At 34.2% G+C, this 17067-nt stretch overlaps 1 protein-coding gene across 4 annotated transcripts in view; it reads left to right on the top strand.

Moving 5' to 3' along the window:
- The window catches only part of IPO11 (importin 11), a 192386-nt gene that overhangs the window by 100501 nt on the left and 74818 nt on the right, over nucleotides 1–17067 (top strand). For all 4 annotated transcript variants that reach the window (XM_054578401.1, XM_054578402.1, XM_054578403.1 and 1 more), the window contains 3 exons: nucleotides 1361–1437; nucleotides 8799–8878; nucleotides 9043–9123. In XM_054578401.1, the coding sequence (XP_054434376.1) occupies nucleotides 1361–1437; nucleotides 8799–8878; nucleotides 9043–9123 (238 nt within the window). The remainder of the gene's footprint in view (nucleotides 1–1360; nucleotides 1438–8798; nucleotides 8879–9042; nucleotides 9124–17067) is intronic.

Below are 17067 nucleotides of genomic sequence, written 5' to 3' on the forward strand. Positions count from 1 at the left end.
TGTCCATTTTTCTCTTATTATCTTTTGAATATTAATATTTTGCATATTATTATGTCTATTAAAAAGAGGAACCCCCAAAATATAATTTATTAATTAAAAAGTGTGTATTCTTACGTGTTTAAACTTCAGTCTAAACTAGAAACCTTACTTTGAAATTTACGGTAGGATATTCTTTCATGATGCTAGACAGTGGCTTATGCGAGTAAACAGCTAATACTTTACAGTGTCCTGTGTTGTGCTAGCGATTTTGAATATTGTGTTTTGTTTTCACCCTTGTCATGTTTACAAAATGCCCATCTGTGCCTCCTGCTTCGGGTGAGAAGAGAAAGGCAATTACAGTGTATTGATACATTAAGCAATCTTGCTGAACTCTTAGTAATTTGAGTAATTTCTTTATGAATTCTTTTTCCCTCTTTTCCATCAGTCATATCTTGGGTGAATAAAGACTAACTTTTTTGCATCTACCTTTGTACCTTTTATTAACTTCTTGATTCATCATATTAGAGTCTCTCCAAGACGCCCCACACACATACACTCAACAGATATGAATGTAGACAAAATAGCAGATGACTCTCTCTGTGGCATGTTTCTGTTTTTTCAGAGAGCAGATTCATACCATCACTAGGTGTGTTTTCTTTGAGTGATAGGTACTCTCTTATGAGGTAAAGGAAATTCTTTCTTATTTGTAATTGAATAAGAGTTTTTATGATGAATGTTCCATTTTGAATAGGATCCCCCCCTCCCTTTTTTTGCAGATATTGTGACATTCATGATTTTCTTCTTTCACTTTTATTTTGGAGTGGGGAGAAGATGGTTTGAGGATAAACAAACCACACACTTCTGTGATACAGCACAATCCATACATAATTTATTTTTTATACATTGGCTTTTTTCAGATTGTTATTACTATGAGAGAGATTTGCTTGTTCATAGTTTAAATTTTAGTAAGCTCATATTTATTAAAAATTTAACACAACTTTTTTTCACTAATTGCCCGGTGTTTCTTTGTAGAGACACATTAATTATACTTGACAAGAATATATCAAGAAAACAAAAACAGTGAAGTAATTTTTATCTCTTCCAGACCACTCATAATAATCATGCTTTTGCTTTATCATTATAAATATACATATTTTAGAATGTAGTTACTTTCCTTAGTTTTTGCCATGTATATAGAAATACGTGATTTACATAATAGGTGTTTAATTTTGATGAATTTTGTAATTTATGTTTAGAGAGAGAATTTTATGACTTCATATTGTCTATTTTTCTTTCTTTAAATGGGATGATTATTTTAAATATTTCAGTTGTTAATAGCTTTAATGGTTACAGAAAATCATTTAATCTTTTCTCCCCCTAGGTTAGTGACTTTGGAAAACAGCCCATGTGTTACACCAGAGCTGCTTCGTATATTTCAGAATATGTCACCACTTCTTGGTACGTATTAAAGCGTAAACTCACCAATGCAGCCGTAATTTGGGGCATTATAGATGGCCTGTTCTTACTCAAGTCCCTCATATTGATAACTAAGTTGGATATTGTTTTAATAGTTTGTAGATTTTTTTATATGTTTTAAGAATCATTTCTGCTTATTAAAGATCAAATAGTAAATTTACTAAGTTACTAGATAAAAACAAAGAAAAAGGTTCTTAGGAGACTAATAAATGAAGTTTGAACTTTGGTAAAATTTCTGTTTGATAGCAGTTCTATATGGTATTATACTTAAAAGGTTATGCTGCAAGGCTGCTTCTATATATACTGTGGTTTTATACAGCTTTTTTTACAACATGATTTTATGCTCTCAGTTTTTCACAGATGAGCTCTGTATTTTTGATTTAGCTAAGGAGCCACAATATGAACCTTACATAATGAAAATTATTAATATTAGAAAATCATATTAATTGTTGGAGTTTTACTTAAAGTGTGAGCTGTGAAATCATGAAGCTTAATGTTTCTGAAGCAACGCTTTTGGTACATGAAATCATAGAACCAATGTGCTAGGAGTAGGCTGTTAGTTCCTTTTAAGCCACCCTGGATGAAATCTAATTAGATTCTTTTTTGTCAATCTGAACATGTATTCTGATGATAAATAATAACAGAAAACCAATAATTTTCTGTTAGATATTAGCTAGCTACCAGTCATAAGTATGTAGTACCTTAAGGTTTTTTAAAAATAATATTTTGTTTGTAGAGTTATTGTTTTGTGAGGGATTTACCAGTGCAGATTACATTTAAACTGATGCAGTATTTAAGAATTCTATATACTGTCATTTACTGGCCCTTTGGGGTTTTTTCAATCTGCATAATACTACGGTTTTTAAAAGTCATTTATTTTTAAAATGTAAAAATTATTTAAGTTTTTTCTATTCAGGGTCCCTATTCTTCAAGACTCTGATGAAGCATCTTTAATTCCCTCATTAGGACTTTAGGTGTACTAATAGAATAGTTAAGTATTGTCAGGAGACAATATTTATATAGGAAAATACTAGGAAAAAGGCAAATTTATTTTGATGATATCTTAAGATTGTTTTTTCTAAGAATTTGTTTGTGATGAGCAGTTTCATTAGAAGGAAAAATACTACCGTGGTATTATGATGTACCAGAGAAAGTGCAGACTCACTTTTTGACAATATCAACAAATGTGGACTGAAACAAAATTATAACTCATTTTTAAAAAACTCATTTGCTGAATGGCCATCACATCTAGATAATTTTTATTAGTTCTAAGTATTTTCTCTGGGGTTTTTTTTTCTGTTCTTCTACCCATTCTTTAGAATAGATGAGATCTCAGATAATACCAAAATATCATCTGTTTTCTAGTGAAGAGCCATGTGCTATTTATCATCAAGCATTTCCATAAAATTATGAAAAATATTCCCAAAGATGAAGACAGTGGCAATATACCAGTCACTTATTGCTTGGGAAAGTTTTGTCTGTATTAAAGACATTATAGAGAAAGAGAAGAGGAAATGTCCTTTTCACTTTACTCTGGTGAAGGCCTTTTAGTCCTGTTCTACCTAACTTGGAGAACACATACAGCACCATTCTTGGTAATCCAGTATTTCTTTATACTTGACCTAAGAATGGAAATCTCAATCCAGACCCATTGTGAACTTTGTCTTGAACAGGATTCAGCCGTTTTCACATATGGCTGACTTAGCACAGTGGTTTCCCTTCACCTTTGTATACTACCCCAAATTCAGTGTGCCTTGGCTTTGCCATGTGTTGAGAGAAGATTGGCGGGCAAGAAGAAGAGACTTAGACAAAAAGCATAACAGTAACCCTGCTAGACCCATATGGCATTATTTTGAGTGTAGGTTTATTAAGCACTATAGTACAGTTTTACCATAGAAAGCTTTGTAGTTGATGCATAGACTTATGAGTCAATAAGGACTTTTATGTGTTTAGAACATCTGGCACATAGCAAGCACAATATAATGTGCTTTTTAAACACACAATAAATGTGTTTTTGCAATTGTATTTATTGTTACTATTAACGTTACTGCCATTTTAAAAGAAGAGTACCCAACCACTGGCTCTATAGGATTTGTTACTTAACTGAACTAAGAACTAGTTAAATTTCAACTTCTGGTCAAGATAGAGGCATAAGTAAACACACCTTGCCTCCTCTTACAACTACAGAAAAAGAATCACAACTACACTACAAAACAATTACCACACAGAAACTTTAGAATCGAGCTGTATGGCAGCCCGACAACCAGGGATTTAAAGAAGCGACATTCATCCAGATGGGTAGGAGAGGCAGAGATGAGACATGGTGAGAGGCGCAGAGAGGTGAAGAGGCGCAGAGAGAGGGAGAGGCACGGAGACATGGAACAGGTGGTCCCACACCCACATGTGGTGGATAAAAATCGGGAGAGTTACCTCCTGAGTGAGGGGTCCCAGCCCCAGGCCAGACCATTCAGCCCATGATTCCTGCACCAGGAAGTAAGTCCCCATAACTTCTGGCTGTAAAAACAAATGAGGGTTGGGATAGCAGAAGAAACGGTGGGACTCACAGGAGATTCCTCTTGGAGGACCTGCAATGGGTTTAAGACATATGTGGACTCACCTTTTCTGGGATTCAACACCAGGGCAACAGCTGAAAGGGCACCAGGGGCATCTGGGGAGAAAGTGAAGTGACCAGCATAAGAGTGAGTGCTAGAGGACAGCTTACTCCTGGGCAAAGCTCCAGAGGCCAGGCAGCAGTAGCATTCCCTCTCTCAGCCCTCACCCACACAGTCACAGAGCAATGGCACAGGTTGCCCCTCCCTCTTGATCCAGTAAGACTCCACCCCATACAATTTACAGGTGCGCTTTTCTACAATAGGCCATGCTACTAAGACGGAGTCAAAGCAGCTCTACCTACTACACAGAAACAAACAGGGAGGTTGCCAAAATGAGGAGACAAAGAAATATGGCCCAAATGAAAGAACAGAACAAAACTCCAGGAAAAGAACTAAATGAAATGGAGATAAACAACCTATCAGATGCAGAGTTCAAAACACTGGTTATCAGTATGCTCCAGGAACTCACTGGGTACTTCAACAGCATTAGAAAGCATTAGAAAGACCCAGACAGAAATGAAGGTTACACTAAGTGAAATAAGAATCTACAGGGAACCAGCAGAGGAGGAGATGAAACTGAAAATCAAGTCAAGAATTTGGAACCTAAGGAAGAAAAAAAATCCCAGAACGGCAAGAAGAAAAAAAAAGAATTCAGAAAAACGAGGATAGGCTAAGGAGTCCCTGGGACAACTTCAAACGTACCAACATCCGAATCATAGGTTACCTGAAGGGGAAAAGAAAGACCAAGATGTTGAAACCTTATTTGAAAAAATAATGAGAGAAAACTTCCAATTTGGTAAATAAAATAGACATACAAGTCCAGGAAGCACAGAGAGTTATGAACAAGATGGGCACAAAGAGGACCACACCAAGGCACATCATAATTAAAATACCAAAGCTTAAAGAGAATCTTAAAAGCAGCAAGAGAAAAGCAGAGAGTTCCCCGCAAAGGAGTTCCCATAAGACTGTCAGCTGATTTCTCAAAAGAAACTTTACAGGCCAGAAGGGGCTGGCAAGAAATATTCAAAGTCCTGAAAAACAAGGACTTAAAGCATGAACCACTCTATACAACAAAGCTGTCATTTAGAATTGACGGGCAGATAAAGTGCTTCCCCGACAAGGTAAAGCTAAAGGAGTTCATCGCCACCAAGCCATTATTATATGAAATGTTAAAGGGGATTATTTAAGAAAAAGAAGATCAAAACTATGAACATTAAAATGGCAATAAATTCACAACTATCAACAATTGAATCTAAAATCACTATGCAGACAACCAGAAGAGGAACAGAATGAGAGATACGGAGATCATTTGGAGGGTTATGTGTTGGGAGGGTGAAAGGGAGAATAGGGGAAAAGATGCAGGGATTTAGAAGTACAAATTGGTAGGTACAAAATAGACAGTGGCTGTTAAGAACAGCATAGAAAGTGGAGTAGCCAATAACGTTACATGCATGACTGATGGACTTAAACCAAGGGTGTGTTTGCTGGAGGGAGTGGTGGTTACCAGGTGGAGAAGGGCAAAGCGGGGGACATATTGACAGCTGTAATAGCATAATCAGTAAGATACGTTTTTTTAAAAAACTAAAAACAAAAAACTAATGAAATTTTATTCTTGCGATCATTGATAATTTGATTAAAACTTCTGATTTTTGATAATTTTTAAAATCCTATATTTAATAAGTAGTATCAATGAATATAGATGGTATGATGCTTTCAGATTATGTATTCTATACATTTTTAAAACAATTATATGTGATTTGTTCTATGCATTGGTGAATGTATACTAGCTTCAATAATACTGAAGTAGTTTTGGTTATAACGGTTTTTGTGCATGTTTAGTATACTTGTACTTTTTATTGGAGTATTGCACAACTAATTTATATTTTTTGACATACAGCTTTTTGCATACATTTTTCAGATGAGATTTAAAACGTTTTAAAAATATAACCAGTTCTAAAGTGAACTGGTTTGTCTTTTAAGAGTACAAATCAAAATTATTACGTTTTTTTCCTTATCAGTGAAAATATTTTTTCTTATTAAGTCAGGGGTTTAAAAAACTTACTTAATGAATATGATAGCTGTAATTTTTTTTCCTAAGTAGAAATAAAGTTACTGTCAGGAAGTTTTTTGTTTTCATTTAAATTACATAAAACCAGTAATACTGAACACTCTTAAGATGTTTAAGTGAATAACTTTTAGGGTACATCAATTGTGAATAAATCCAATGCTAAAATTAATTTTATATTGTTTTCCCTAAGTGTAAGTAGAAATGGAGATATTTTAAGTAGAACCAGAGGCTGTAACTAAAAGTAAATAATAATTTAGTTGTAAGGGTTTGTTTTTGAAATTTTTAAACTCTTTTATAATGTTAACTTAATAATTATTTAAAAGATAAACGTGATTGGCTCTTATCCTTGTTGTTATAAATGCCAAACTAATGTTCTTTGACTAATAAAATTTTCTGCTGGTAACTTCCTATCTAAGGGACTTTGAGGTTACTTCACACTCCGCTCCCCTAACCCTGCCATTGTAACTATCTTAAACATTTTGATTTTTTATTTTATCAGAAATAGAAGAAACTATTACAGTTGCATCTCTAAACATAAATATTACCTAGCATAGTTAGCTTCCTATTAAATCACTGTAACGTTATTCAATAATTTATTCTCTTTGTCCTCTTTAAAGAAACTGAAAAGAATAAATCAAATGTAACATTTGAAATTATAAATTAAAAATAGCAAAAATTAAGGAGTGGAGTATAAATTATAATTAGACATACAGATATAAATCACATATGCACACAGCATAACTGGAAACTTAAGTGATCCACAGATTTACCTCAGAGTTCTCTCCGTCTGTGGAAGGAAAAAACTTGATCACCTAAATTAGAGATTTTCAGTATGGACACTTTTGACATTTTGGGCTGTATGAGTCTTTGTCGTGTGGGGCTGCCCAGTACATAGTAGGAACGTCAATATTAAGCATCCTTAGCCTCAACCCATTACGTGCCAGTTTTAATAACCAAAGTTTCCGGACATTGCCAGATGTCCCCAGAGGGGAAAAGTTGTGCCTGCTTGAAGACATTTGACTTTAATTATTCATAGAGTCTGAAAATGAATACACATCCATTGTATGGTTCTGATACTGGGACCAGACAATAATTTTTGTGTCACTAGGAACTCATGGATATAATTAACAGTGTTTAATATACTTCAAGATTGATAAATTATTAATTTTAGGAGTATATTTAATATTAGTATTTACTATTTGCTGATGAGAGCATGCCCTAGAATGTGTAGTAAAAGCTACTCTAGTGTGTTGGAGATATGATTGATCTAGGACTATTTGTTTTAAGTATCTGCAAGAAGAGGTGGATGCTATGGTTTTTTAAGATCAACCTGTCTTAAGTATTGTTTTCTCCATCATAAATCTTGATCAAGTTTTAGATGACGATCATTTAGAAATTGTATCCCCTAACATGCCTGGAATATAGCCATCTTAAATTCTCACTTAAATATGTTGGACTGCGAGACAATATGAGCAAGTCTAGAATTGACTGGACTCTCTCCTTAAGGAGAAAGGGAAAATGTGAATTTTTCATAAGGATAACTTTATCTAATATAAAGGCCTACCTCTTTTCTTATGAAAAATATTTAGATGACAGCCTTGGTTATTTTTTTTTTTATGCCTTTTATTAGCATGGTAACAACTTGGCCATTCCCTGTCCCTTCCACATCTTTAGTTTTAAATTATCTGTTAAATTCTAAAATTAGCGAACTAATGCCTTTAAAATACATTTTGAGTTAGAAAAAGGATTGTCATTTTCTTGTGAGAATATATAGGAAATTCTCATCTGACTAGAATGTCTTCTCACTTTGGTAAATTATGCATTAGATAAGAGTCCAGGCCCTAGGCCAATATTTTGCCAGAAACAAATTGTTTTTAATCTGTCCTATTGCAAGTAAATAGAATTTTTAAATATTAGCAACAAAGAAGGGCAGGTTTTAGATATAGATGATATATTTTTTTATATATTTTAAATCTGTGCAATTATATACATACAATCTGTGTTCTGTTGTATCATTATTGTATATGGAAGATGTGTAAAATAACACTGCATAATATTTGCTCATGCTGAATTTTAACAAAATAGCTTCTATTTTGCACTCTTGAAAGACATAGAAGAAAACATTTTTTTTCCTGGGCTATTCTGGTAATTACTTTTTTAAGAACATTTTTTATGTGTAGGAAGAACAAAGCCCAAGGATTGAGAATATCCATACACAGTTTAATTTTTTGGAGTATAATGGGGATTCTTTTATAAGTAAGTACGGTAGCATAATGCTTATTGTGTGAACCCACTTAAGCTGATGTCAAAATGTGACGGTAAAACAATTTAATTGCATGTTGTTTGCCATTGCTAGTACTAGTTACTTAGTTCGATTTTTAAGATTGGGTCATGTGGTTATGTAGTTCTTTTCTGAAAGGAAAAAAAGGGAACTTAATTTTTTTTTCTAAATTGTTTTTTGTGGAGGTGTATTGGAAAGCATTAAGTTGTAGGTTGATGCCAGTTTGGAGGTAGTTATTTGTATACTACTGTTCTGAATAGCACTCAGAAAAGATTTGTAAAGAAGTGTGTGTAACTTAATTTTAAATTAATCACTTTGCTTAACCTGACATTGAACAATGAATTAGTTTGTTCTTTTTAAACAATATTTATTATTTTGGCAGAACTAAGTTCAGAAAATCTCAGAACCTGCTTTAAGATCATCAATGGTTATATCTTTTTATCATCAACAGAATTTTTACAGGTATGTTATAGTTTTTTGCATTGTAAAAAGTCTCTGAAAGAGTTTTAAATGAAACTTTACTATATAATTTGTAATAGATTATAATGAATTCTAAATTAAATTTTACATGTTTTTTGGTATTGCAGATATATTTATGTATATTTTGACTTTTGATTGAATTGCAGACGTATGCAGTAGGTCTATGTCAGTCCTTTTGTGAGCTGCTAAAGGACATTACTACGGAAGGCCAAGTTCAAGTCCTCAAGGTATTGTCATCTTTTAAATGATTACTATGAGAAGTTTTCCATCTATATTTTATGAAATTGGACCTTTACTTGGGTTTGGATTATTGGCAAGGAGGAGAAGAGTAATTTTAGATAGTAATTTCTTTTAGCAGTATTCATTTGGTCTAATATTTCTGGACCAGTGTCCTCAAGTATGGATCACCTGAGGACGTTGTTAAGATGCAGATACCACATTTCTAAGAAGGTGCCCCTCATCATGAGACCTCCCTTTGTATAGCCAATGCTTTAAAATCTTTTATGAATTATCCAAAAGCTGGTGACATTTGATACTTCTCACCCCTCTAGTTTGTTAGCCTGCTTTTGAGATGAAACTGTCACATTATAAGTTGGTACTTTTAATTTAAGCTGGCTATCAGAATCCCAAGTTTTATGGATTATATATAATTAAGAACAGGTATCAAATCACTATGTTGTACACCTGAAGCTAATATAATAATGTTATACCACAATTTAACAATACAAAAACAGCTAAATAAGCTTTGAGTTAGTCTTTTTACACATTATATCTTTGCAGATTAAAAGTATATATTATGTTTATATATTGTATGTAACTTTCCATAGTTAAGAACTGGCTCTGAGTTGTATATTATCTTTATATATTAAGCCTATATACTAAAGATCCAAAGAATATCAAATGTGTATATTTACATATAAGTATATATACTAAAGTAAATCTTTACATGAATATTTGTGTGTGTATATACATACATGCTTTATGTACTTTATGTCTATACTTGGCAAGAGGATGTAGCCTTTTTTGTTTTCAGTTTTTTAGCTATATTCTAAGTGAAATATGAGAGCTCTTTAGGTGACGTATTACTGTCATAACAAAGTTAACATTTATTGTATGAAAACCATGGCACTGCTTGAGATCCTAAAAACTTGATTTTCTCCTAGTGAAATAAGAAATGTTTGCCCAAAGAGGTTCATTATGAGAAGTGTATTTAATCACAATAATGTAGTAGCAATCCACAGTATATTTGTGGACAATGTGGGTAAAAGTTTGTTAAGATGGTAAAGTCTTTTTTTCTTATTAATCAATGTGATAGCTACTATACATCTAATGAGTCATCATCAATTTGAATTTATTCAAACATTGTAGTATTTTATGTGCTGTTTTTCAGACATTTATTGTATACATTTGCACATATAAAGCTCCAGATATCTATGTTAATATGCCTGTTTATTTCACTAATAAATTTGTTGCATTTGGTATATCACTATTAATTGTTTACCATATAGGTAAGGGGTCAACAAACTATTTCTGCAAGGGACCACATAGTGTTTCAGACTTTATGGGCCATACAATCTTTGTCTTAACTATTTATATCTGCTGTCATAGACTGAAAGCAGTCATAGACAATATGTAAATAAATAAGTGTGACTCTATTCCAATAATAATTTATTTACAAACTTATGCAGTTGGTTGGATTTAGCCCATGGCCATAGTTTTGCCAACTTCTGTTAGTGATGTTATCAAACCAAAGCAGGGATTCAGCTGCCCACTGCCACCAGTAGGCAGACTCTAGATGCATAGGCTGGCGAGAAAGGAAAGAGGTTTTTATTCAGTTGCTCCACAATCTGGGAGAACAGCAGGCTCTTGTCTCAAAGTCTACCCCCTCTGGGAAAGTGAGAGGAAAACCCTGCTTCTCTCAGCCAGACCAAAACTAAAGACAATGTCGAGAGTTCCATCTCCCATTTGAAGTACCATTCTTTGGGAACCACAGGCAGTCGCTGAGTGGTCATCCAGGCAGCTCAGCTTTCCTTCCAGCCACTGTCAGGCCTCAGGCTCCCTTATTGGAACCCACTTGTGGGGCCAGCACTGCCATTGGCCATGCAATTTGCTGGCCAATTTGGTTCGTTGGAAGGTCCCACGAACACACCAGCCAGTACATTTGCGAGGTGGGTAAAAGAGCACATTCCTTCCTTCCTTGCTGCCATCCTCACCTCTGAAGCCCATTTGCCTACCTTTGCCTGGTCCCATGCCCAGTCAGGTACTGGAAGTGTGTAAGAGGGCTTTTTTCCGTATCCAGCTGTCTTACTAGCCTCATGTGTGCTTACTGCAATACTTCCTCCTGCTACCATCTTGCCTGAGGGGTAGGGTTTCTCCTGCCAGGAGCAGGATGCTGTGCACAAGGAGTGGGGCATTGGTATTCATTGATACTCAGTGCTTTCCTCTATTAGGAATAAATAATAGGGAAACTGCAATTTCTGGTCCAAGGTAATTTATTCTGTTGGGGTGGGAATTGCAAGTGAACAACCAGGCCCTATTTAGTATTAATGTAAATAGTAGTGTGAACCATAGTTCTCTGCCACCAGTTCATTGCCACCAGGCGTCCCCATCTGGGGTGCAGTGAAGGGAGAGACTTCATTGGAGTAAAACTGCTCAGGTAAAGCAATCCACTGTTAAAACTCAGATGTTGCAACTCTGCTGTTACAGCTCAAGCCAGGGACAGTCAGTGAAACTGCTCTCCACTGAGACAATGTGGAGGCTGGCCTTATATACAGAGAATTTTCTGCCCCCCCCCCCCCCAGTTTCTGATTGATTTGTTTATATTCAAATGAAAACTCCAAATCTGTATAATGTGATTAGTCCAGATATCACTGTTCTGATTGGCTTGGCTCCACTGCTGTGACTGGTTGTTGTGGTGCCCCTTTGATTGGTCACTAGACATGCAAATGAGGATATAGCTGCACAGCTCCAATTGGATGGGAACGATCTCAGTCTTATTGCTTGTAATATGATTCCAGGAACTCTTTTTATAAGTGTTTACTCAGGTGGTAGGAGGTGTGGCAGCCTGGCCTGAGCTGTTTTGCTGAAATGCCACATGCATGAGAGGCACCCAAAAACAATGGATGCTAGACTTCGATTAAAGATTTGGGCTCAGTTGACCACAGGAGTCTTTCTTGGCTGGTATTTTCTTTCTTAAGGTCAATAGTGGTTTGGGATTAAAGGTATCTCAGAAGCACCTGGTGAACTTTGTGAAAATTGAAGAACATGATAGTTTTTTAAGTTCCCCAGGTGGTTTTCATGAATGCTTCCTTGTGGGAAATGGGAACCATTTCCATGTATCTGCTTATGTAATTCTGGGAGTATAGAAGCTTTTTTCTAACCCAGAATTTTGCAGAGAACATTTTTCAGGGAGAATGAGATGGAGGTTGAGTTTTAAAAGTATAGTAAAGGTTAGGGTTGCCAGATAAAACACAGTATTTTTATTTGCAAATTCTGGCAACCCTAGTAGGGTGAATAAAGCTAGGTAATACAGTGTTAAATACTACAAAGAAGTGAGCAGGACTAAGAACAGAGGAAACATTGTGAGGATTGTCTTTTGAGAGTAGGGATAATGGTGTTACCTAAAACCTTTAGTGTCTGTAAGTTGGAGGGGGGTCTTGTACCAAATTACTAGAGTATTAAGTTATAAAATGACGAGAAAAGGAAGAAGCTGCAAACATCATTAAAGGCTATTTGTTTCTTAGGACTACCATAACAAAGTACCACAACCCGGGTGGCTTAAAACGACAGAAATTAATTTATAATAACTGTCGTGGTTATCTCTCTCACAGGCTTCTGGAACTTAGAAGTCAGGATGTTGGCAGGGTCTTCCCTCCCCTCCCTTAACCTTCCTTCCAGGGGAGACTTTGCACGCCTCTGGTGGTCGCCAGTAGTCTTTGGCTTCCTTGGCTTGTACATGCATCACAATGCCTCCATTGTCACATAACATTTTCCTTGAATTTCTGTTTTCCCTTCTTATAAGGGCACCAGTCATAATGGATAACTTTATTTTAATTACATGTACAAAGATCCTGTAGTCAAATAAGGTCACATTCATAGGCACCTGGGATCAGGACTTCAACGCACAGTACAACCCATAACAAAAATGTAGTATTAAAAGTAAAATGACAGATTTTGTTTATAGAGAGGAGAACCTGATCTGAGTAGGTTTTTGTAGGTGAAAGTGACCCAATAGAGGAAGATGGTTCCAAATGATACAAGGGATTGTTATTTTACATCTGGAGAGTATGTGGAAGGATTGACTTGGAAAAGAGGCAAGAATTTGTTTTCTAAGTTGGCAAGCATGGCAATGATTGAAGCTGTAGATACATTGGTAGTGAAGAATACAGGTAACTGTGCCCTGGCTGGTGTAGCTCAGTTGGTTGAGCATCTTCCCACAGAGCCAAGGGTTGCCGGTTCAGTTCCCAGTCAGGACACATACATGGCTTGTGGGCCTGGTGCCCAGTTAGGGCTCATCAGAGAGGCAACTGATTAATGATTCTTTTCCTTTCTTTTTCCCTACCTATCCCTCTCTCTAAAAAGAATAAATACAATCTTAAAAAATAAAGAGTATAGGTAACTGGCATGTGATCTTGGTGTTTTCAGTCAAAAAGGAGACATGGTTGTCAGATCTGCCTGATGCCTGTCAGAATGAGACAGAGTTACATTGAAGAATAACTGGTACCTCTGCACTTATTTTGAGGTGTTCATTCTTTAATGAAATAAAAGGTTTTTTGATTAATTATGATTTTTTTCAGAAAGTCCATTTATCTAACATATTCCACTCTTCACACTCTTGAGTTTTCCTGTTTTTATATTTGAAATTGCAAGAGAAGCTTAAAACTAAAAAGAGCAAAACGAGTGAAAATATGGCAGAACTCTTTGATTTTCATTTCATAGATTCTTCTTTCTTTTTTAAAGTGAGGGATAAAGGCTGAGAATCCAAGCCACTGTTACCAAGAAGCCTATGGGCTTTGAAGGGGTAGTAATAAGAATGTTTGTTTCTTGGATACTTGATGCCTGGTCTCCTGCCAAGTGTTAATTAATCCTCACCATTACTAATTTCAGGTATTCTAGCAATAAAACTTAAGAGTAACATTGTAACTTTTTGTTAAGTATTATAACATTTGTAACATAATTGATTTGTTTACTAAAATGTTTTTGTGAATTTTTTATATTTATGCTGTTAACCCAACTGGTGTCGTGGCAATATATAATTATATTGACGTACTTAATTTGTCTAACACAATCTTAGCTTCATATTTTGCCTTCTTGATAATTTTTTCTCTGGAAGTAGAGGAGATAACAAGGAATTGACACTTTGGACTTAATTTTGTTTGAGGGGAAAATGGTTTAGCAATGTGGGAATGACAGCAAGTTGAGAGAAAATTACTCTGTCATTTTGATGTTGTCTTTGTAGATTTTTCACTGTATGTGTTTTTTAATCTTTATCTGTGAGACTGTAAACTTTTCCATGATCATAAACTTAGTAAATGCATGTTCTTTTTTTCTATAAATATATGTAATAAAAGTGACTGGGAAGCCTGGGAATCCATGATTCTCATGTTAAGGATAGCATGGTGGTTATCATTACAGTGGGTAGAAATGCCATCTAAAGTATACTAAAAATTCATTTGGAATGATATTCTCTCCTTGACCTGTGACTTGATTTGCACACCCAGCCCAGCTCTGTTACTTACACAATTCTTGAGTACATTCTGGGCTTAAATTGTTATTTGTTATATAAGGGGTTGTACTATGTGATTTTTAATAATCTGTATGAATTATCTGAAATCCTTAGTTAAATTGTAATCTATGTATTCTAAGTGATGAAGAAAAGAAGTTGTATCTTTTGTTTAAACACCTCCCAGAAAAAATTTGAATTGAAAGTGTTTTTTCTCCTCTTGCTTTCCTGTAATGTTATTAGTAAAGTAATTGTTGAAAGACAACTTGCTTTAAGTCACATGGGATGGACATTGTGAAATTCATTTGAAAAATGAGTCAGATGTTTTGGAATATGTCCTAAGGAGAATATTTACTTTCTTGTTACTATTTTAAAAAAATATTCTTGCAAAATAATTAGAGATAGTATAGCATCGCAGGTTATATGTGGACTGAAGCAAAACTGCCATGGTTAGAAATTGGCTCTGCTATTTCACAGCTCTTTGAGGTGAGCAAGCTAATCTCTTTCTCACTTTCCATCTGTAAAATAGGGATGAAAACTACCTGCTACCTAGGTTGAGGTGAGGGTTACATGAGTTCTAGGTATAAAGCACTTAATAGCAATGTCTAGCATGTCATCAGCTAGTGCAAGTGTTGGTTATTTTGTATCTAATCTAATTATATAGTTATCTAATTATATGTAATCTTCCTTTGGGATAAAACAGATTAATTCCCTTGTAGGCCATATAATTAGGTTGCTGAGCTCTTTGGCTGTAAGAAAAACAAAGCAAACCAAGTTATCCTGCCTATTCCTTTGACCATTTCTTCTAAATAAATGTATATTTAAAATAAAGAATACATTAGTTAAATTTTTAAAAGTAGGTGATTAGCATGATAGAGCTTTTATTCTTTATGAAGAACTATGTATCTCACCTGGCTCTTTAAAATTAATTGTATTTAATTCTTTTCAGAATAACAATCTTAAAAATTTTTATTATGGGAAGTTCCAAATTTACATAATGTACAGCATTACCCTTACAATTTTAATAGAAATAAATTGCTTGTTTCTTTTTCCTTTAAAGTAAAAGAAAGTAATGCCATTATTTGTCCCTCAGTTTTACTTGACATTTTTTGATAGAATGACTTAACAGCACATCAGTTATCATAGAAATATATATTAAATATTTGTAACATTTAACATAAGTTATACACTAAACCAATATCTCGGTAAATATGCCAATAAGAGGTCATTAATGGGATATAAATACTTGAATTAAAATTTGGCAGTGTAATAACATATATTTAGGACTTTTTTTATATAAATATTGCTATAGTCAAACCTGTATATTTGATTTGAAATCTCAAAACACTTTTTTAAATTTATTAAACAGATGTTAAATTCTAAGAATATACTAATTATCATGAATAAGGTATTTGTTTTTTATATAAGGAATATTTTAGGACAATGGTGCTTTTATGCTTGTACTTTAAAGCTGAGAGCTCTCAAAATTTTTGGCGTTTTCCTATTCTCAAAGTTCCATCAAAGCTAAAATAGTTTTTAATATTAGCTCATTATTTTCATTTTTAATACCTCTCAGTTACTGTTTCTTAATATAGTGTGCTACATATATAACATTTTAAAAATATTTTTGACTAAATGTCACTGTTACACTAATTTCTGACAGTATCTAGAAGTAACTTCTTTGTGTTTTGAAACAAAATTACAATGCTATGAAAAATTGGATACAGAGACAAGCAGGCCTGTTTTAGGAGCAAATGGTTAAGAGGAAAAACAGGCTTTATTGTATTATATGACATGGAACAATTTATCTATATGAATACAATTATATACTAAAAATAGTCAAATTCTAATTGTTAAAAAATTTCTAAATCTGAAATTTGTCTATGTGCCTACATTCAGCTTTGAGTTTAGCAGTTCTGTTTTTCATGGTCTTATCAAGCAATAATGAGCCAGTTGCTTTCATTCTTTGTGATAATGTTTATTTAAGATGGCACAAATATTTTTGAGGTATAATTTATTCTGTAATAATAATAATAACTAATACTAGCATTTACTGTGTGCTAACACATTTCTGAGCACATAATACAGAGACACTGAGTTCATGTTAACACTCACATAAACCCATGACAGTACTGTTTCCTGTTTTTACAAAAGAGAAATTAAATCACAAAGCAATAAACACCTTGTCCAAGGTCACACAGCTAGTAAGTATTGGAGCTGTGATATAAACGTAGGCATTCAGACCTCAGGATTCATGATTTAACGACTTTATACTGTAATGTAGGCCTAAATCAGTAAAACTGTTTGGCTGAAATGCACAAACTAAAAGCTTGCATTTTTGATAGATTTTAAAAGTACGGTCTCTTCCTGTATGTACAGAAAAAGGATAGGTTAAAACTAAACTGCAGAAGTTCAATTTGTAATAGCAAAACGCTTATAAAAATAGTAA

This window comes from Pteronotus mesoamericanus, unplaced genomic scaffold (assembly GCF_021234165.1).
Source record: "Pteronotus mesoamericanus isolate MK-2021 breed Mesoamerican mustached bat unplaced genomic scaffold, CSHL_Meso_final contig_50, whole genome shotgun sequence".
Classification (NCBI taxonomy): Eukaryota; Metazoa; Chordata; class Mammalia; order Chiroptera; family Mormoopidae; genus Pteronotus; species Pteronotus mesoamericanus.